General features: G+C 37.0%; 1 protein-coding gene across 1 annotated transcript; it reads left to right on the plus strand.

Moving 5' to 3' along the window:
• Nucleotides 1–1,523: 1,523 nt before the first annotated feature.
• LOC114353643 (uncharacterized) lies at nt 1,524–22,479 on the plus strand. Its single transcript, XM_028305704.1, has 9 exons — nt 1,524–1,672; nt 9,004–9,076; nt 9,606–9,803; nt 10,895–11,008; nt 13,253–13,395; nt 14,487–14,609; nt 16,931–17,084; nt 19,032–20,398; nt 21,649–22,479. The coding sequence occupies exons 1-8, from the start codon at nt 1,641–1,643 to the stop codon at nt 20,337–20,339; spliced, it is 2,145 nt and encodes a 714-aa protein (XP_028161505.1). The 5' UTR covers nt 1,524–1,640; the 3' UTR covers nt 20,340–20,398; nt 21,649–22,479.
• Nucleotides 22,480–23,188: the final 709 nt, after the last annotated feature.

Raw genomic sequence — 23,188 nt, forward strand, 5'->3', positions numbered from 1 at the left:
ACGCGATAGATGGCGCTTTTTACGAGTATCTTCATAAAGCTAGGATAGACTAACTGCATGTAATGTAAAAAAAACTTTTATAATAGTTTTTATTACTATTCTTATTTTTATTGAGAGGTTTGATAAATAAATACAATAAATTGATATTTTTATTTAAATCCAGTTTCGCAATATCAATACAATAGTATCGATGTTCATGAAAATCTGTTTGATGGTAATTTTCCATGAATAATAATCACGTTGTGATAATGAAGGTTGAATAAAATGCAGTTTATTTCTTTATTTAAAAATATCACCAACAAGATATACCACAACAAACTATGAACATTTTTAAACGAGACTGACAAGTAATTATTTAGATTAATTAAATATTTTACTGATAAAATTATTTTTTGGGGTTTTTTACTAACTAAATCTCAATTAAAAATAAAATAAAATACAAGGCTTATAAATAAAAATAAAAAACATTCAAATCGCTACCTTGGGGGAAGGTGCCCAGAATGCTGGTCACATACACATTTTTTTCCATGCTGGATGACCAGGCTAATTCATGGGCCAAGGTATAAGGCCAGCCTTTGGATCGTAAGATGTCTCAACTAACTGATTAAAATAACCGCGAGATGCTGGAGCTGTCACTTCCATTCATGGTTAGCTCCTGTCTGTGGGTATTCATAATACATATAATTTAATTTAAAATAAACTGTAAAAACGTATTTCGGATCGGTATTCAAATCAAATCAAGCGTAACTATTATGACATACTGCAACACATTGTGTTGTAAAACCTTGGGAACTAATAAATGTACTATAAAATGTATCCTGAGATAGTAAAAGCATTCGATTATATTTTGTAATTAATTAAANCTATATATATATAAAAGAAAGTCGTGTAAGTTACTTCGCTTATAACTCAAGAACGGCTGAACCGATTTAGCTGAAAATTGTCAGGGAGGTAGTTTAGAGCCAGGAGAAGGACATAGGATACTTTTTATACCGTTCGAAATAAAAAAAGTCTGCTTATTTATTGCCATTAAGGCGGAACAAAGTTCGCCGGGTCAGCTAGTTAATAATAAAATTAAATTAATAAGATTTTGGATACTACGTCATAGGTAATCACAGAATCCTTGTAAAATCCCAACTAATATTATAAATGCGAAAGTAACTCTGTCTGTCTGTCTGTCTGTCTGTCTGTCTGTCTGTTACGCTTTCCCGCTTAAACCTCGGAACCGATTTTGATGAAATTTGGCATAGAGATAGTTTGAGTCCCGGGAAAGAACATAGGATAGTTTTGATCCCGGTTTTTGAAACAGGGACGCGCGCGATAAAGTTTTTCTGTGACAGACAAAATTCCACGCGGGCGAAGCCGCGGGCGGAAAGCTAGTAATTAATAAAAAAATGGCATTTTTACTTAACATCAAAAGATATTTTTACTATTGTGTACACATCACCTTAACTAGTACAAAAATTAAAACATAGATGTCGCTACTCCCGAACATATTGATTGGAGAATGGTCACGTGATCAAAACATCATTACTTTTCAACATGGCGGATTAGACTTTTGCCTGGACGGTTGTGTTAGTGTTTTGTCATGTTTACTTTTGTGATTGTTTAAAGTGATTTTATCATATGTGAACATTAATATGATATCGGCGATAATTTCTCGATTGGTTATGTGAGTATAAATATTTTTTATATTATATTTTAGGTTGTTTATTGTGACGTATCATTCTACTTATTTATTTCTAAGCCGACCCTTTGTTCCTTAAACTTAATTTTAATATCCATGCTACTACGTTTCATACCGTAGTGAAAATAGCTATTAGTAGTTATTAAGAACGGTTTCCTTTTCAAAACGGTCCATGCTCAACGAGGTCCAAACTTAGTGTCCAAAAGACAAGAGGTCTGTCTCAGGCTAAGTAACGTTGTTGACAGGAGAAAAAAATTTCGATAAATATTTAATATTCTCTTGAGGATTTCTGCCATAATTTTAACACAAATATCTTCTTACTAGACTCGCTCGATGGGAGGGCTTAATAGTGACAACTGCCAAAAGCTTAAAATTATACTGATCATTTTGTTCAAAAATTGATATTATTGAAACATTCTACTGTGATAAATGTTAGGTAGGTACCTACAACCTAAAGTTACAACTAAAATTGAAATTTTGCAACATCATTGTGCCTAGACTAGTTTGTGGTATCTTTTTTCCCTCTTCTATTTTACATTTTTGGGGCAAAGCTTAGCGTTTATTTAGTTAAAAATCAGGTAATTTGGGAAAACAGTTTTTACGGAGAACTCTTGATCAAATAAATTGTTTTACTAATTACTTACACTTGTATTAAATTAAAAATGTTGAAAAAAAAGCATGTTTGGAGCTTTTTTACTCTTCAGAGATCCATTCCGTACTAATTAGGTGCCAATTAGACCGTATTATTAATTATTAAGCCTCTCTGCTGTCCGCTGGCCCAGCGGGTTGCATCTCAAAAATAGTTTACAGTTAAAAAATTCACTTAATGCGTATTTTTATTGCCGCTAGCTAGAGCAATAAATAATAATTACTAAATGAAATTTTTTAAGTTAAATTGGGCAGCTTCTGGTTTTTTTTTTAATTTGTTCTAAAAAATTTAAGAAGATAAAAACAAAACATTTTTAATTCAGATTCTGTAGGTACACAAAATATCTTTATACTGTAGAGAATAACCAAGTAGGTACAACGCTATCTTAGTCGAATATCAGATTTTCTATTTCAAAAATATAATTTATAATGCTGGTTTGTTTTAGTATATAAACAAGAGAGATAAAATCGGTTTTTTGTGTAGCCTTCTCTTATTGTTCATAATAGTTGTAAAATTCGAGTAGATTACTGGCAATTTTCCAATATGTTACGCGATTTTGGGTTGTGACGGTTAGAATTTTGGCAGCACTGCTCCTGCAAGTTGGAATTTTACAGTCGTGTTTTCACCTTCAGACGTTGATCAGACTTGTTACTGGAAGGTATCTATTGTTGTCATTTTTACTGATTTATACACGACGTTCGACGAAAATCCTTCATTTTGAGAGCTGAATTTCATCTATAGTCTTATCATAGACTTAGCAAGAAAACACTTGGAATAAACAAGATCTGAAGACTGAAAAAGCTATTGAAACTCAATCTGAATCCGAGCTGAGTGCTGCCGCAAACAAAGCTTTGTATTGGGTGCCATTTTGAAATTCGTCATCAGGGTATCCCTGTACTGCCGGGTGCTATTTCGGGTGAAACTCGGCCGTTCGCCTCTGGGCTGCAGCTACTGAAGCTTTAGTTTGTGGCGCTCCCGCCTTGCGCCCGCGTCGTTACTCTATGCAACAGAAGTGAAGTGCGTTGACACCTAACTGTAGTGATTCATCGGTGTTCGGTCTTCGATTTATTTGAGTTATTGTCTGTTCCGAGTGTGCTCAATCCTTTCGTGCTGCCTGTTGGTCGTACACCTTGACTCAGACACTTATAGTCTTATTGAGAGCGCTTGTCTTACCTTTTTCGGTATAACCTCGACTGAATTACGTGTACCTTTACCCAGTTTTGCTGGTGACGTATATTTTCTTGTATAAAATGTCTTCGCGTACTAAACTTGAAATCAGAATAACGATATATTATGAGAATCATGTAGTTGTCATTTATATTTAGGGCAGGTGACTACTATAATTTTTAGTTATTTCCATTTATTATTATTTTTAGCGATGCTTTAAATAATATACTGGCAATGACTATATTTGTGTTTATTTTTAGCCTTTAATTAATTGGTTATTTTATTTTTATCACATGATTAACATTTACCATTTCAGCGTATTTCAGAATCACATTAATGAACGAAAATTCTGGAATATTGTAAGCATTCTTTTCATGAGTCATAGGTTAATAGAATGTTATTGAAATAACCATTCCACTAATGGTAGAAGCACCGTTTCGCTGCTGCTGTAATGTAGGTGAGCTCCCTAAAATAACCATGGCATAATTAACGAAATGGTAGAGTATGAATGGCTTCAGTAGACTAAATTTCCCAATTCTTATGGACACGAAACATAAAATAATCTGTCTTTTTTAACTCAATAATATTTGTAAACCTAGGTACTTGTAAAAAATAAGTTTAGTATCAAACTTTGGTTTGGTTAACTTGAATTTAATCGTTTCTGTCGTTATCGATCGACTACTACTCGTTGTTTCTGGGGTTTTTGTAATGGCATTGTTCTTGACATTGAGTCAGTTTTTAACAGGCTTCTATTTAAGTATGAATTTATTATCTCTATCGATATCTATTAGTTGGTTGTTCTATGTACGTAGCTTGCACTTGCAACAATAATTTGAAATTGTAATGAACTGCAGCGGTATCGGCACGCTTGACCGCATCTTAAAATGCGCAGGAAACTCATATTATTGCACGAACTGCTTTAGTACTACAATACTTTAGGTAAAAGTTGATATAACGCTTTGTTTTACTATTCCATTTACGACGTATGAAAATTTTACGAAGAAATCACAAAATTCCTACAGAATACCAGCATCATGTTCTTTACGGAATATGATACAAGCTTAGTAGGAGCCATTTTGGTTCAACAATTTATTTATAATTATTATCCAAATTGTGTAAAATTACTATGTTTGAACCAAATAAACATTTTTTCTTTCTTTCTTTCTTTTTCATAATGTATCTTCTTACACATATGCTGCTACCTCGTGTTTTTTATTGAGAATGAATATTTAAGACAACAAGACCTTATTCTGTATGATTTGAGACTGGAAGACTGTAGCTTTGTCATCTGTCGCCTTACCAGTTACCACAGTGGCATAAATCACACACGTATCACTTACCTGCAATCCTATCAGATAGCAAGTGCAATTAAATATTCCAGCTTCATCCGTCATAGTTTCAATCCTCTGGATGTTCTCATTTGGTAAAAATATACATATTCATTCACTCCGTAAAATAAACGCCCACTCGATCCCACACAGTTTTAATTTGGGTAAGTGGACCAAGAGATCACCAGACCAAAAATATGGCTCATCTTGGTTCCAAAGTTATTACTTATTGTGCATTTTCAAAAGGCTATAAATCAAGAAAATGTCTTCGTCTGTTTAGTAGATAAACCGTCTATATTTCTGCCTGTCACGCCCCACTGGCTGTTACATCGACCCTGAAGGCTGTTACGATGCGCACTCGCCGTAATTGGTGCTTCGATAGAAAGGATACCTATTCGCACCACTCACTGAGTTGGTATAACCGGATGCATTCCAGTTACGTGCGTGTTACTAAGTGCTCGTTGCTTTTTTGATAGTCCAAGCTAAGACAAATACAAGATTAAGTAATTAAAGTTTCAATTGGGAACTCGCTAGCTTATTATCTGGTCACAACAAGCAGGAGTCAATAACTATGTAGATGTCAGTAACTGTTTCCATTTGTAAGACCATCTACAAAACGCTTGCTTGGTAAATTTATCACTAAGAATAAACAAAACAGACCTTGTACATCTACATACATACTTGCAACAACGTGTACTTATGTTCGTATGCACGCATTTAACAAAGGATGCACAAGCCCGAAGCAACCGAACCGAAGGTTCTTGACCTATATGCTATGCGTCCGTGGCGGGAGAGCTATTATATTTTCGTAACTGGATATGCCGAGCATGTTCTGAGATGGAAAATCCTTAAGATATTTTCATTTTTCACTAACGAATTATATTATCACTGAAATTGGTTCAAAAGTAGCTTGCGAAAGATACTGCTTGTACCTACTTCTATTTTTGTTAGTGTACTTAGTTACATTGTCTAATTTTAAGTGCTATATGACGAAACCAACCACATTTCTTCAATAACAAAGGCTGCAGATTATTGTGCGTCATTATATTCTCGTTACGTTATATGGTTTCGCTTACTTAAATCATTTTTAATATTCGTGGCCTCAGTGGTATACGACGGCATATCAGGGGCGTGCTGTGCATATCGGAGATAAGTATTGCTTCCCCGGTAAACGTGGTTTACTGATGAAAATCGGTGAAATCTACACCTAATCTCCATTGCTGTGTGTATGTAGTAGAAATGTGGAACCAAACAAAATCCTGTTTTTCACTCTAATGAATATGAAGACAAACAGCTCGTCAGAATTTATTTACTTCTAATTGCCCAGTATTTGGAAATCAATAGACTGAAATTCATAAATGTGGGCACGCTTCACGCCTCAGTTAGTTGGAAGTTGGAAACTTACCTAATTCGTATAAACTAGGTATATGTAACGTTTTCGTCGGACACTGGCTTTTAATACGTTACTTTCATCAATTTGATTCTGAATGTTAAAAAATATTTTAACAGTTTTATTGGTATTTTGATACGCTTAATAGAAGATAGAGTATAATTTTAACTTTTCCGTGATGTACAGTATGTATGTATATTCCTAATTGTTTTTTGGATTGATGACGCTAAATATTGTACTTAACGAAGCAGGCACTTAAATGATAGTTATTTACAAATTAATTAATATTCATTATTCGATCGCTTCATCACATGAACTGTCCACTGCGAAATTCGTACCCGTAACCGCAGTTAGTATTGTGTAGTCCTTCCACTTAGCCTAGCTATCGTCCATGACTAATACAAAAATATCCTATGGTTCAGTTCTAAAAAATCAAGATCACTAATCCTGCTTTAGCTTCTTTATCTGGCCATGATCGACGTATTTGGAGCACATGGAAGCGGCTAGCGGTTAAAAATATTTATTTCTGTCTATAGGGAGTTGTGAAATCGATTTCTAATAAAACTAATAAACCTATCCATGCGTGTGCGTGTGCATTCAGTAACTGCTATTTAAAATTCAATACTTACTCGTACTTCTTTTCTACAAACGCGTGAAAGAAAATAAACCTTACTTGTTATTGTTGAACTCAAGTAGGTATATTCATTTCTGCTATTTTAATAAGGTCAGATGTGTGGGTTTTAGGAGTGTAATAGTGCGTCACTGTAACAAAAGAAATTCATTGCTGAAATCCATTAAGTTATGAAATATACAATGCATGTATGAGTCACACCAACAAGCAAGAATTTAACTATAAAATGTTATTACATAAACCGTTGAGGACTTGGATTACGAATTCCAATGGGTAGATCCAATCTAATGAAAAAATCAGATTAGACAGAAAAATTTCTTCAGTCTTTGGTATGGTCTAATCTCTTCAATTTTTTATTTAAAAATTCCCTGTAATATCCTTGAATCAAATACAATCTCTGAATGACCTAACATCCTCTGGTAAGACGCAATCCCATCCACGGATGTGAGCCTGAAAACATCCGCATCCCGCAATATCCCTGGTAAAAGGGTGTGTTTCAGCGAGCGAGCAAGACAATCTAAAACCTAGAAATCGACATTAAAGAGTTTCTGAAAAGTAATGTAAGGATGAGGATACAAATGTAAGGATCTAAAAATTACTCTACATGTGATCGCTTTAAGTTCCATTCTAACTTTTAGGTTTCTTGTAGGTAAGTAATTGTCAGTTTTTGTGTGGTGGCAGTATCGTTAAAATCAATCAACTTATCGCCCTACTTGTGAGCTATCTAAAAAGAATGTCTTGAATAACAAGTAATTTCAAGAATCCACTATCAATTTGCAACTACCAATTCAATGCTGATTGTTCTTAACTAAACGCAGATAATAAGTATCATTGTGCAGTTGTCGCGTAATTGTCTTGTTTATTTATAACGAGGGACGTCCAGTATAAGAGTCCAGGCAGCTGTCTGACCGCAGTCAACTCAATTGGCGACAGGGAGCGGTACACTATTCTAAATTGGTAATGGCATAAACGCCGCTGTCTGCCATTTATTATTCATCATACGCGGTACACGCTTGCATTACTTGTATCCGTCGTGCAAGAAGGTACCAATCAACTAATCAAGGTACCGCACCTCCTTTGTTTCTTACTCTGAAAATGTTTGAACATTGAAATCATTTCCGAGATTGGATATAAAATTGTTAGCGGTGACCGTACCGTTCCCCCGGTACCCGTTTAGTGATAACTCGTTATATTGTCACGCACTCTTGCACATTACCGGAGCGTGAATAAGTAGGATAAAATAGACAGGGTAAATAATACATGAACATATTTTGTACATTTCAGTAATAAATATCTGNTCAGATGTTGTCTAACAACACGTTATGTTGTCGAGGCTCACAACTTAAATAGTGCCCTAGTAAATATCTGCACAAAATGCGACGTTCACCACTGTGGAAATGTTTGACTGATTTATTGCAAAACTCTAGAAATATATTGCTGGACAGCTAGACAACTATTTAAAAAAATGTTAGGTGACTAATATTGTTTAAGCGTCTCTATAATAAACTGGAAAACAGCTTATCCGAAAGAGTAACTAAACATAATGCACACACGGCCCTACGCATGTTATTGTTATTATTAACAAATAGTTATTGACTGTGGTCACACCATTGTTTTATCCTTATGCATTTTTAACTCAGTCTTGAGAGTATAGCCAGCGTGTGCGCATCTATTTCAGGCAATATCAATCAGCGCACTCGGACAGGCATTATTAGGATTACATGTGGTGCATGCACGTTCGTGATTAGACGAGCGATGTTGTTGTTACGTATCCATGGAGTCAGGTCGCGCGCGTTACCGTGACGACTGTCCCCGGCTGCCGGCGCTGAGTCTCGGACTGTCCAGCGTCCGACGCATTGTCAACCAGATTGAGGCTGAATGCGCTCGTGTCGTTGCCACAGACGCTTTCGAAAGCAGCCGTGATCTCGTCAAGTACGACCCAAACATCGATGAAGGCTACGGCGATTACGACGACTTCCCTCTCGAAGCATCGAGAGGTCGAGTCTGGGCTCGCATCGCAGTAAATCTCGGGGTCGCCCTTAGCAGATGCATTCCTAGTGTATCCTTTGGGAATTTCGGTATCCTGGCCGTGACCATCGGACTGTTCGCCCCAAAGATGATCTCTTATTTGGTCGTATATCCATTTTGCAGATTGGTATTCGGGACCCTCTACCCGGCTTATGCTTCATATAAAGCTGTGCGGACGAAGAACTTGAAAGAATACGTAAGTTTAACACATTATTTACTTGTTTAAAAGCTGCATATTTTTATCTCTTTGTGTACAACTCGAATAATAGTGACTAATGTGCTTTGAAGGCTGATTAGAATGTTGTTGAAAAGTCAATTTGTTTAGGTTACTATACTGATATTGTCTATTACGAACAGCTTTTTTATATTATTTAGTCTGGTGTTATATTGTCCACAACCAAAGTGACCTTGTCACGGTTCGTGCTTAAAGCACTTATGCTGAGCACTGTTCGAAACGCTTCAGTTCTTGTTGTGTCCTTTACCTTGTTCCTGGCTTCCTATGCTTAATTACTAAAGCGTGATAATTATGATTTTTGAATCAGGTTTACATTGTGCAATATCCGAAGCACGAAGTGTTATTTCAATATAGTTTTGTTCATTGTTAATAAATAACATTGTTTACATTTAGCCAATGCGAAAATAATTTTCCTGTTACAGTTTTGCTCGTATGATTCTTCTAATTGGCAACGAATTATTGTTAATGCGGTATTTATTTTTAATTACAGGTAAAATGGATGATGTACTGGATAGTGTTTGCTCTGTTCTCGTGTACGGAGACGTTTACGGACGTGTTCCTGTCATGGTTCCCGTTCTACTACGAGGTGAAGATAGTTCTGGTGCTGTGGCTGTTGTCTCCAGCCACGAAGGGGTCTTCGATACTGTACAGGAAGTTTGTACACCCGGCGCTTTGCCGCAGGGAACAGGTAAGGACAATCGGCAAATATAAATAAAGTGACTCATACAAACAAAGACAATATTTGATAATGAACTCTGCAGAAAAACGAACGAAGTTAAAAAGAATACCTAATTGCGAACTTCCGTTCCTAATAGTATGTCTTTATTAAGATTGGAAAAGGTCATCCTCTAGTTTACTGGAATTTTTTGCCGGTTATCTGTAGTCTTTTGACTGCGACTGAGACAATTTAAGAGCGCGCCATTAGCAGCTCGACGACCCAATTGATATTGTAGCACGTGTCAAATACATCCTTGTATTCGATCCTATATTTCTAATTATCGAATCATATTCTAAGCCAACTATGTTTTTTAATCTTATCTAAATTTGTATTCTACGTTTTAACAAAATATGGAATTTTGAACCTAAAAACAGTAAACTAACGCTGATNTTCGTGCACCCGGCGCTTTGTCGCAGGGAACAGGTAAGGACAATCGGCAAATATAAATAAAGTGACTCATACAAACAAAGACAATCTATATAAAAGAAAGTCGTGTTAGTTACTTCGCTTATAACTCAAGAACGGCTGAACCGATTTAGCTGAAAATTGTCAGGGAGGTAGTTTAGAGCCAGGAGAAGGACATAGGATACTTTTTATATCGTTCGAAATAAAAAAAAAGTCTGCTTATTTATTGCCATTAAGGCGGAACAAAGTTCGCCGGGTCAGCTAGTATTTGATAAAGAACTCTACAGTAGAGCCCAAAATTTGTTGGCTGCGCAAATACCTACCTGCAAACTTCCGTTCCTAATAGTGTGTCTTTATTAAGATTGGAATAGGTCAACGTCTAGTTCAGTGGAATTTTTTGCCGGTTATCTGTAGTCTTTTGACTGCGACTGAGACAATTTAAGAGATCGCAATTGGCAGCTTGACTATTCAATTAATATCGCAGCACGTGTCAAATACATCCTTGTATTTGATCCTACGTTCTGATTTATCGAATCATATTCTAAGCCTAACTATGTTTTATAATCTTATCTAAATTTTTATTCTACGTTTTAACAAAATATGGAATTTTGAACCTAAAAACAGTAAACTGACGCTGATTTATTCTTTGTTTTCAGGAAATAGATGAGTACATAGCTAAAGCCAAAGATCAGGGTTACCACACGGTGCTCAACCTGGGCACCAAAGGCGTCAACTATGCCACCACCGTTATCATGCAAACAGCCATAAAGGTAAATATTCATTCTACCCATAAACGCATGCTTAACTTTGTAACTATCTAAATCTGAACCCTAACAAGATCTACGTTTGATGATTGACATTTTATTAGAACAATGCCTCCTCGTTTGTTTATCAATATTGTAAAATCCGAGTGCCATTCCTCGTCAGACATGACGAAAGATAATTCGCAACAAATAAGCATTACTAATAAATAGATAACAACCAATTATAATCTGGCACATAAAATGGTAACGTAGTATGTTTTGTTCAACGTCACAGGCAACTACGTATTTAATTTGATAGATATAATGATCTTCACACGAGGCACACAGAAAACGTAGATCTTTTTTGGGTTCAAATGAGCGAATATAAGGGTATCGGTGAACTTTAACCCTTAACAGAACAATCCAAGAGTTCAAGCAAAGTTCGGTAGATTTTTTGTTCGTCATGTTGTTTTCTTACCATTTATTTGTATACTTATTAGTTTTTGATTTTTAAATTTAAACAATGGTGTGGCATGCTTGATCACAGGACACGTTATGTAAATAACACAATCGTCAAAGTAGTAAACATTGGCTTACACGTGTGGTGCTAATTTGTGCACAGCTTCATATTACAGCGCTCTTATTGGCTTACAACAGAGCGACATCCACGAACACAGTCCGTCATCAGGCATGGCCACGTCATACTTTTATTTTTCCCTCACTCGACATCAATGTTTTTGTTACACCATTGCCGCTTAATTTAATGTTTCTTTTAATTTTATTAACACGCTTTTTTAATTTCTCCCCCTTCCTACCTATCATTCCCAATATCCTTTCCATCGCTGCTTCACGCAGAACTTCAATCTGCCGTCGCCCGAGCAAGACAATGAGGGAAGAGCTCGAAAAGCCATAAGGTCCCGTGACGTCACCGACGGCTACCAAGACACGTATGAAGATCTAGAATACCAGCGCTCCGATGATGCCAATTTGCCGGGAATAGTAGAGATTGTAGAGCTCGATAGCGACGAAGCTAACCGAGACTTCCTCGCTGGCGATGGTGACGCGAATGATCCCGACTATGAGCCAGCGACCAGCGCCGCTAGGAGTAGAGGAAATGTAGTCCGCAAACCCAAAGTTGTGAAAGAGAAAAGGCCGCGGAGCAAGTCTCGAGGCCGCCGAACCAGAAGCCAGGTGGCCGCGGACAAAGTATCGAACGAACTAAAGGTCGATTGACCGCAGCACAGCGACTGTCCCCGATCGAAACGCAACTGTGATTCCTAAATAACTTTTAGACAATGATTAGGCTAATCCGTAGCTTTTAATTTAACTTAAAACTTTATGTTATCATACATTATTCGGTTATTTTGTAACTGTTTACACAATGTTTTAGCCACTTTGATTGATCTCTTTCAGATCATTATAACAATGTATTTTTTTAAGCTTTTCAGTTGAACCAAATTAACGTGAGAAAGTCATGAAATTCTGGAAACGGGTGTTATGTTATTTATTTTTGTTTCCAAAATGCGCATTATCACACTTTTTATAGTTAGGTACTTGTATATTTTCTACAATGCATGACGTCATAATCTTAGTCCATTTTATGTGTTGCATGAATCTGAAACATCGACTCGTATGAACGTCGTTTAGTTTGTAATTCTAGAATGTGTGACTGAATTAGTTTTTATAATTTGATAATACATATCTTTAAAAATAAAAGCAGTTAAAATAAAGTGTATATTTTATTTGAAGTACATATTAGGAAAGCTTTCGCAAGTCAATGCTTAGAGAAAAATATAGAAGTTATCAATATACTATTACTGCATGCGCTTGCACAAAGCTTGTTACTAGGCACCCCAACAGACAATGCTACAGATTTTGTGTGAGTATTATTTTTTATTATTGTAACACTTATGTAACAACATAACCTTCTAATTTCTTAATTGTTTTCGCATTTTCATTTTAAAAATATATTTTTTTTAATTCTATAAATAAGTATATTCTATTATTTTGGCGATATAGGCACGATAATAAATAGAAATTTTGCTTGACATAAACTTTCATTTACTCGTAAACTTTACATTTATTGAAGTCCTCAGCCTAGGATAATATACACAAAACTTAATATTCAAGCACATTTGAAAATAAATTACGGTGTAGTTTTTAAAATCGTTTTAGATATCTTTTGTAACCGATTGTAGTGCCGAAACATACGCCCTTGCCAGGATAACACTTCGTCCTTTAATTTAAAATTAACAAAATCCAATTTGCCAGGGAGGCGGAGGCCTAGTTCAGCAGCTGCGCAAGAGTTACAGTCTGTCGGACTTGAGCGAATGTTCGCCGCACGACGAGCGGGGCAGCGACGAGGCCGATGATGTTCTGCCCGAACCTAGGCTCATTCGCCGGGGGACTAAGAGGTACGTCATCATCATCATCATCATTTCAGCCATAGGACGTCCACTGTGAATATAGGCCTCCCCCAATGATTTCCATGTTGACCGCTTGGTAGCGGCTTACGTACAGCGCTTTCCTGCTACCTTTATGATATCGGTCTACATTGTGGGTGGACGTCCCACGCTGCGTTTTCCGGTACGCTGCCCTTCACTCAAGAACCTACTGCCCCATCGACCGTCAGTTCTACGTACTATGTGTCCTGCCCATAGACACTTCAGCTTGCTAATCCGTCGGGCTATGTCAGCGACAGGTACGTACCTCACCATTATTAGTAACCGCGCTTGAGTCACATAAACGACAAAAGCCCAATAGTGTCGTTGCCAGACTGACCGAATCAATTGAGTAACGTGCGTGCGAAACCCGCGGCTGCTGGATTGCTGTGGTAAACCCACTCGTAACACAAGCACATTGAGGGGCTCATCATCGTCATCATCACTTCAGCTACAGGACGTCTTCTTTGAACATAGGGCTCCCTCAATGATTTCCATATTGCCCGATTGGTAGCGGCTTGCATTTAGTACCTTCCTGCTACCTTTACGAGGTCTTCCGTTCAGATTATAGGTGGACAGCGCTGTTATAGTACGCAGAACTGACGGCCGATGGGTTCAAGGTTCTGGAATACCGTACACGTACCGGAAATCCAAAAGGGGACAATAAATAAAAATTATGTACAGTCACATCAGACTATACATTTTTATTGCAAAATAGCACCTATGACAACGACATAAGATGCCGCCGTGTTTACCTTAATGTGCAGTCGTCTGTACATACTAATATTATTTTTAAAAACTTGCTTTAGGCTGGTTTTAGTGTCACGCGGACTGTCAGTGTGGATCGCTCCGCACAGCCGATCTGTATGAACTGCTAGGGAGCGGAGCGGTTCCTCCGGACCGCGTTACTCTAATACGCTCCCTAGAAGTTCATACAGATTGGCCGTGCGGAGCGGGTCCGCACCGGACGGTCCGCGTGACACTAAAACCAGCCTCAATTAGTCATTGTATAATAATGAGTATTGCTTCAATGAATACGTAGGTTAATATTGTTTGTTATAAAGTTCCAGTGGTTACAACACCCGCCGCAGCGCGTCGGAGTCCAACAGCCGCTCGCCAATGTACTTCCCAGAGGTGGACGTCGACGTGAGAACCGCGCGGGCGAGGACTGACGAACCTGACTTCAGGTATATCTGCTGGAATTATAAATCAAAAATCAATCAAAATCAAAAGTATATATTCAATTTAGACCACAAGTGGCACTTATGAACGTCAAAATATAGTAAATAAAAAAAAGGTAGCCCTTATGGGGCACTTTATATGTCTCCTTCTCCTACAACAAGGGATATAGATCGTTTCATCCACGAAGACGCGCCCCACCATTCTTCTGCTAATGTTTGAGTGTTATCATTACACGCTAAATTACACGCACACGCACACTACAATAATGACGCTCGGATTGCTCGGATCAAACTCCCCGCGCTTCCCTCGACCAAAAATTGGTGTGTCGCGTCTTCGTGGATGAAACGATCTATAACACCCACCGGTATCACACCTCTGCCAGGCCTGGCTCACTCCGCGCGGTACATCCGATAATTACCTATGGCGAAGCGCCCCGCCGGCGGGTTATATCAGTCGAGTGTCACGTGCGCGCCCGTCAGGAGGACGCTGGCGTGCGTTGTAGTATGATTATAATTCTATGATCGAAGTATTATTTAAAAATGGACATAAAGAGAAAGAAATATTGTGCGGCGTTCGGGTGTTTTAAATTCGCAAAGAAATCTACCGGATTTATCTTTTTTTTCGCTTCCCAGAGATGCTGAAAGGTATGTTGGCCATGTTCGTTCGTTCGTTCGTTTCAGCCAAATGACGACCGTTGGCCATGTAGGTAATCAATAATTCTTAGGATAGTATAGGAACCTAACCTACCATGACTACTGCTCAGAATTCGTTCGTTCGTTTCAGCCAAATGACGTCCACTGCTGGACAAAGGCCTCTCCCAAGGTTTTCCATAATTAATGCATACTTACCTACATACGTACCTCATTACAAATAGTAGATTAATTATTTTTTCACTAGACAGCAACCCTAACAGCGCAAGAAGAGTTCAGAGGCACGCGATAGAAAGAGACAAAACTTGTAGGTGAATAAAATTGTAGGTACGTAGTGCTGTGCGAGCTGAATTCCACTGTATCGCGTCGTAGCAAGACTCGCATTTATTTAAATCGTTTTGCGGAGTAATCCTTCTGTACCTGTACTATTACTTATTCTGTGCCTCTGCCACGAAACCATGTCTAGTAAATCGATTCACATTTTTGCGTTTTCTTCGAAGGGTTGTGTATAAAAATCGTTGCACTGTCATGGTTTTGCGATTGAGGTGTACCAGGAGGTTGGGTTTTTATTGGCGGTCAAGCTGTAGATCCTGGCTACACAGGAGTTGCAGTGATAGGAACGAGAGGTGGGAATAGTCCCGTAACTACCATGCGACCAAATGATTAATTTAAATAATTCAACATCTAAATACCAACTCGTTTTTAACTTCATATTTTATTATTGTTGCATTCAGTGGCCTTTGTTAAGGATATAGACTCGAATCGATAAGACTCGAAAATTATCCAATGGGTTGCTTTAATAAAAATTCGAGCAGATTAACTTTAAGGCTTTATTAAGCCCTTAGTATAAAGTTCAAAATCAATTCCTCATTTTTCCAACCACATCTGACAACAAACAACCCTATTTCTAGCCACATAAAGTCCAGCAAGGACATCACCTAGATTTACACCAGCGCCACAAAATATAACAGAAGGTAAACTCCATACTAAGCGCGCTCGAGCCACGCACACAGACACCGCTCACGTACGCGTTATCAAGACTGTCTTGGACGAATGCGAGGCGCGACTGCGTTCGCTTGAGTGACGCTGCTCACGCGTTTGTGAAATTATTTTGTTTGTGCGAAATTGAGTGAACAACAAAAAAGGGGTATTATAACATTTGTTAAGTAGATGGTTGCTTACACTCAACATTAAGAACTAAATTTTCGTTTTTTAAACTACCAGTTGATTCCGGGAGCTAAGTAAGGTATTTATTTGTATTTCAATAGTTCGTTTAACGTTGACAATTTGAAAGCCAACTCAATTATTAGGAATATCGAAGTGTTTTAAAGAGGTTTTAGGAATTGTTGGATAATAGTGTCGACCACCCAACTACATACTACTTCCTTCTCGTGTATTTGTTTGCAAACTATTACTATAATAACGTACTAAACATAACTACATAATTATACGTGGATATCTGTTATTATCTTTCTTCCATTGTATTAAAAGTTACATTTTTCTATCATAACGAAATAAATGCAACACATGACAAGACAACCCTAGCGCGACAGCCGAGCGCAGGTATGCAAAGCGAGGTACATACATGAGTTTACCTTCTGTTATATTTTGTGCCAGCGCAGACACACCGCCTCATAATACCAACTGTATTACACAACAATCGCCTCTATTTCCAGCCACATAAAGTCGAGCGAGGACATCAGCTCGGGCTACTCCAGCGCGGACACCTCTGCGTCCCTCTCTCGCACGGCGTCGCTCGGCGCCGGCGCACGCCGCCCGCGCGCCGCTCGCGCCGCCGTCACGCCCATCAAACGCCCGCAAGCCGCTGAGGTCTGCTAACTGAATACTTGTATACTCTACGAAACTGTATCATGTTGTGTACCGAGTGATTCGCCAGCCGGACTAGGATGCGCGCCGTGATAAAATCTTATCGATTATTTTAGACGACCTTGGCTTTATCGCATCGATAAAAGCTTATCGCGGTGCGCATCCTACCTAGGCCTGCAATTTTTTTAAATTTATTTTTCTCCAGAATTTGTAAGATTATTATTTAGCAGGATAGACTTATTATTGGAGAGGAAATAATCATAAAAAAGAAATTTCTCCGTCATCAAGTTTTTAATTAAAGACAAGCTAAGGTGCATTTCGCATCGTTGTTTTATTAATGCTCCTTCACTTTGGATTTTTTATTCGAAATCATTTATCACTCTGTACATAACAAACCTAGTTATGATTGACTGCGCTTGTCAAACCATTGTGTGTACCCTAGACATTATTTATCATTAAAAAGCTATTTTCAGTCACGTTGATGGCAGGTCTGATGACCCAATGACTAAGTAATGTTGTTACGGATGCGGTTCATACCATCATACATTAACATGCTAGCTCCTGAAGTCTTGTAACAACCTTTATCTATCCATATTAAATAAGACTGTATCAACAAACTTCTGCAAAACAAGTCCTTGATATCGTTGGTAATGTAGAAAGAGCTAATCCGCCTTGAATATATTTTCTAGGGATTTGTTTTTTTCTTAGATTACTAATACTGTCTTTTGTTCTACTTTTTTTATTAAGAAATATAGTGAAGTATTTTGGCAAAAACTATTATGGAGTAAACTATACAAATATGTAGCTATATTTATATGCGATATTCGAGTCTTATTTAACCTTGTTATTGATTGCATTCATCGTGATACTATGAAGACCTCGCGCTTTACTTGTAATAATATTAATATGATGTCTTCTTTATAAAACGAAGCCTAATGAGGTCTGCGGTTTGCTTCTGCGGCTGAAAATACGGATATTATACGGAAAATACGACAGGTTGTATTAAAGGCTATGTAACGTATTTTAAGTTAAAATTATTACCGAGTTTTACGAAGCAACTTGAAATATTTTAAAGGATTGGCAAACATAACATAATATTATTCGTTGGGACATACAGGAGATTAGTTTTGAAACGCACAACATAAAAATAATTACAATAAAAGTAATAAAATTATGTATTATTAACACCATTTTAACAAGTAAATAATGTCCGTCACTTTCCATTAAATCTGATTTAACTATGATGGAAAGGACAAAATATCAGTGTAATAGAATAGTCAGATCTTAAAAATAAGTGTGAATAAATAATCGATCAAATTATAGTTTGTCAGTTTTGTCACAAACTTCTCTAAATACTTAATGATAGTAAATATGTGTTAGGGCATAATGCATTTTAATATTAATGTTATATAAATGATTAAAAATTCAGTTACAAAGAACGATATAATGGAACGCAAACCGTTGGCGAAAACGTTTGGAGTTAGATGGATGTAGCAGGGTAGGAATGGTGCTGGAATTTGGTTTTAGGAACGGTTAACGAAAGGCTCTAATTTTGAATGTGAAACTTTTGGAATACATAGTAGGACTTACCTAATTAAATATTTAAAGGAAGATTTATCACTGGTGTGTCGAGATGTGCTCATAAATAAATGTTTACCTGAAAGTGTGCTTTAGCTTCTAATTTATATAAACTATCTATAGAAGTAAAAAGATGTATTAGGTTAAAATGTGTATAAAAATAATATCATTTGCATGTTTCCTTTACAAATCTAAATCTTTTCTACTGATCTTTCATTATTTTCATCTTGTGTATTGCTTTGAATACTTACATTTTAGTTATGTAGTCTTTTGTTTAAAATATTTATTATATCTTTAAGTCTGTTATTGCATTTATTAGTATGTACTCTTTTTCCGACGTTTGATATAGACTTAAGACCTTTTTATTTAAAGGAAAGCGAAGTAATCATCGAGGAGCTGTACGACGACGAATCCTTTGAATTTGCGAATATGCCCCCTCTAGTAAATCTTCCTTCTCCAATATTCTTATCCCAAACTGACCCTCCTTTCATATATCAATATGTTGGAGATCAGGTCAAAATAATTCAAGTTCTAGGTAGAGATTATCTTAATACAAGTTTTAGCAAAGACAATAGTGATAAAGATAACTGGGACCAAAAAGAATCAGCAGCTCAAGTAGCATCATATAAAAATCCCGATAATGACGAACAATCAAAAGAAGTTTTTTATGAGTCTGAAATGGATACCTTAGAAAATGAACAGTTACATATTATTCAAAAAGAAATCCATACGGAAGGCACTATTCAATTCAAAAGTGAGGACACTAATGACGATAAAATAAACATAACATCAAGCAGTGACGCCCAAGAGATCAATAAGGTAGATAATTCACAAGCGATTATCGTAGAAAAAGTTGATAATGTGCAAGCAGAAGATAATGTCAATAAAGTAGACGAACATATTGACACGACCAGTCTAGACACGTCCGTTAACGAAAACGACTCCGCCGAGAGTGACGACGAAGCCTCATTTGGTACCCCGGAAGATTCTCCTAAATCAAAAAGAAAGTCCCCTAAAGGAAAATATGGGAAAGCTAAAGCTCCCCCACCTCCTAAACTAGAAATGCCTAATATGCGAACTGAGCATGATAGTACAAATTTGGATAGCGCATTGAGTACAACTTCCATAGAGAGTTTAAATGATATAGTTAAGATGCTCCCTAACGAAACTTTAAAAGAAAACAGTGCATTTAAAGGTGGCCTTACGGTAATAAATCCTATAGCTGAAAAGAAACGACGACACAAGTCGAAGTCACCCGGCAGACTTCCAAAAAGTCAGGGCTCGGGAATAAGTAAATTATTGCAATTGCCTACCAAACTAGCATTCTGGCAAAAGTCTGAAGATAAACCGAAATCAGATTGTGTATCTACCTCATCTGAAAATCACAGCAGAAGATCTTCAACTAATGAGAAACAAGCAGAGGATTATCAAAGTTGCCTCAATATTGATGTAGATGATACAGCAAGTGAGAATGTTCTACCTCAAGCAGATATATCTGATGATCAAACGAGTTTTAAGGATGCATGTGACATTGATAGTGAAGTGATATCAAATGATATTATAGAAAAGAGTGATGCTTTGCAAAAGCTGATTGAAGCTAAAATAGAAAGTCACCCTGAATACAAATTTGTGTCTCTGCATGATGAAATACCGACTGCATCTAAAAGTACAGATGTATAAGAAGCCTTCCTTTAGTCCCCGAGTCCATTTAGCATTAGGAACCGGAGTTGAGCAGACCAGTATGTAGTACTATTATTTTTGTTGTGTTTTTATTTTTTGGCATGGTGTCGAATACTAATTTAGCTATACAACTATCTGTTCGTTAAAAGTACCATAAAATCCGTCAATATTTTAGCCAATTACTTGTATAAGTTAAAATATCTATGGCTAGAAATGTTCAAAACCTAGTGAATCATTAGGCCTTAGACATTATTGTGGCTCTTGTGAGGTCTGCAGTCTGCACCCTGCAGTTTTTTGACGTTGTGAAATGCTTTTCGCAGTTTTCTCATACCCTTGGCTTAAGGTTCGGCCAAACCAACGCGATCACACGCGAGCAGCCTGCGTGCAGCGATGGCAATCAATGCATTTAAGTCTGGTCGCCATCGCTGCACGCCGGCTGATCGCGTGTGATCGTGTTGGTTTGGCCGAACCTTTAAGGGGAGACCAGGGACTGACTGACTATATGGGACTCTCCCCGGATAACCTATGCATCCACGGCGTATCGCTGTGCCATCTACGGTTTGACCTGAATGAGCTATTCTCGACTTGGACTATGAACAAAATCGACTAACTAACGTGCGTTTAAATTATAGAATGAGGTTCAAAGCTACATTCAATTTCTAGCATAGATTGATGCTTTTGATTGATTTAAATTCAGTATTTAGGAGATCAGTCACAAAACAGAATTGAATCAAGTTTTGAGCATTATTTTGTAATAAGACTTAAAATATTGTAAGTGACTTAGCATTATATGTATTNACTTAGCATGCTATGTATTTTTTGTTTCTGTTTTATCACTTATGTTTTTATACATATTTGTTTATTGTTTGGTATTTATTGACGTAACCAGACTATCCTAAAATGTTCCTAAATGGACTAGCATGTAGCAAAACTTTATTTTTGTGTATGTATGTGTGTATTTTGGAGCTTACAAAAAAATAAATGTTAACCTGCAATTTTGAACTAAAACCCTATTAAAATTGCCACATAATGTGTTACATAATTTAGTTTGTGTCTTATATTAAAACCACAGTTAAAATACAGTATTTATCTAGTTGGCTGCTACAGCGTTTCAATATAAACGGTTCACTACAAGATGCATTAACTTCTTATGACTTAAAGTTATGTAACTAGAGTAAAAAGTCCTATACATATTGTATCTACAGATTAATGCATCTTGGATAAATACCAATAAGTGTCACTCACTATACATACCCTAATTGCTTATGCTTTTTATAATTAGTTTTCAATTTATTTCTTTTATTTCCAGGCAATGCTGTCGGCCTCTGCTACAATACCCCGCACAAAAAAAACGAATAAAAGGAAAACACAATAATTGTTTGACTGGAAACATTTCAATGTATGAAAATAATAGGGCTGATAATTCCCTATTTTTAATAAATTTATATGGCTGACTATGGGATGTTATGTAATCATTTTGTTGGTATTACATGCAGCATCTAACTCTAGCAAATATTTTGTCAGCTTTTTATTACTCTTAAATGATTTTACTATGGGAGCTAAGTATGGGAGTGTTTAGGGAGCGCTAGTCATGTAATGTAAAGCGTCGTTTTGAAAGAAAAAAAATGTTCGGCTCATTTGTTTTTCACTACTTCAGGCTTATTACAAGAATTTTGGTTGAAGTTTTGATCGCTCTATCTTCCACAATAGTACTTTTCCACGCCAACAGTAGTCAAGTCGTAAACTAGCGCAACCTTATCAAAAACACTATGCAATTCCTACCTACGTAATTAGTTCTTCCAAGCTTTTTAGTCTAGCTGTTAATGCGAAGTATTTTCGAAAAGACTTATGGGACACGTTTTTTAAAACTATTTAATAGTGTAACGCTCATTTATTCGTATAATATAATCGGTTATTTTTATGCGAGCCACGCGCATGCAAATAGCCTGTAGCTATATATATTGTCGCACTTTGTAAACTGGTGTATATTATTAGTGCAATATTTTAGGGGTAGCTATGAAACAAAAAACTTAGTTGTGTATGACATTTTATTATGTTAGGCGACAGCAAGATTTTATATTGGCGTTAGTGTCCAATAATACCTTTATTTGTTGATTTATCCCAAATTTGAAAATAATAATTATTAAGCATAAAATGCACAAAGGATTTTGATTAACGTGGATATCACATTATGAGAACACAATTCTCAAAAAACTTATTTGCTGTTTCTAGACAAAATTAAAAATAATAATTGTTGTAACGCGGCAACGCTATTTCGTAACGTTTGTAACGTTATCGCGCGCGAACAACGCAACGTTAGTGTTACCACGCCATCTCGTCTAATAGCGAATCACGCGGAAGTATGGTGCCGCGCCCTTTCCTCGGCCTATCGGCGCGAGGCAGTCCCCCCGCGCGTCTCGCGACTCACGCGGAAGTTCTAGAAGTTTCCTTCTTCCCGGTGCGCGACGCCAACGTGAACGGTCGATTTTTGAGCTAGCCTATGTTGAAATATGTAAATTCCTATAAATGTTTGCCACGAAGTTTGTTTAGTCGTAAGCTTAAGTTTCAATAAATGATTATTGTGAAACCACGATTAAAATGACGCCCAACTCGAGGCCTTAACCTACGAACAGTACCGGCAAAGTACCTACCGTGAGTGCAGCAACGTGTCGAAACCTGTTTTTACCGGCGTGAAAACAGTGCNAATTGTTTTATAATAAAGCAGCTACTTTTTGTTTTAAACAAAATTAATTATAATTTACTTCAAATTGGTGGCCTATAATTTTAGCCAAAATTTGCCAAATAAACATAAAAACGACTCAAACTATCTATGTAGTGAAATTATTTTC

This window comes from Ostrinia furnacalis, unplaced genomic scaffold (assembly GCF_004193835.3).
Source record: "Ostrinia furnacalis isolate ACB-3 unplaced genomic scaffold, ASM419383v2 OfSCF1780, whole genome shotgun sequence".
In the NCBI taxonomy this organism is placed as follows: domain Eukaryota; kingdom Metazoa; phylum Arthropoda; class Insecta; order Lepidoptera; family Crambidae; genus Ostrinia; species Ostrinia furnacalis.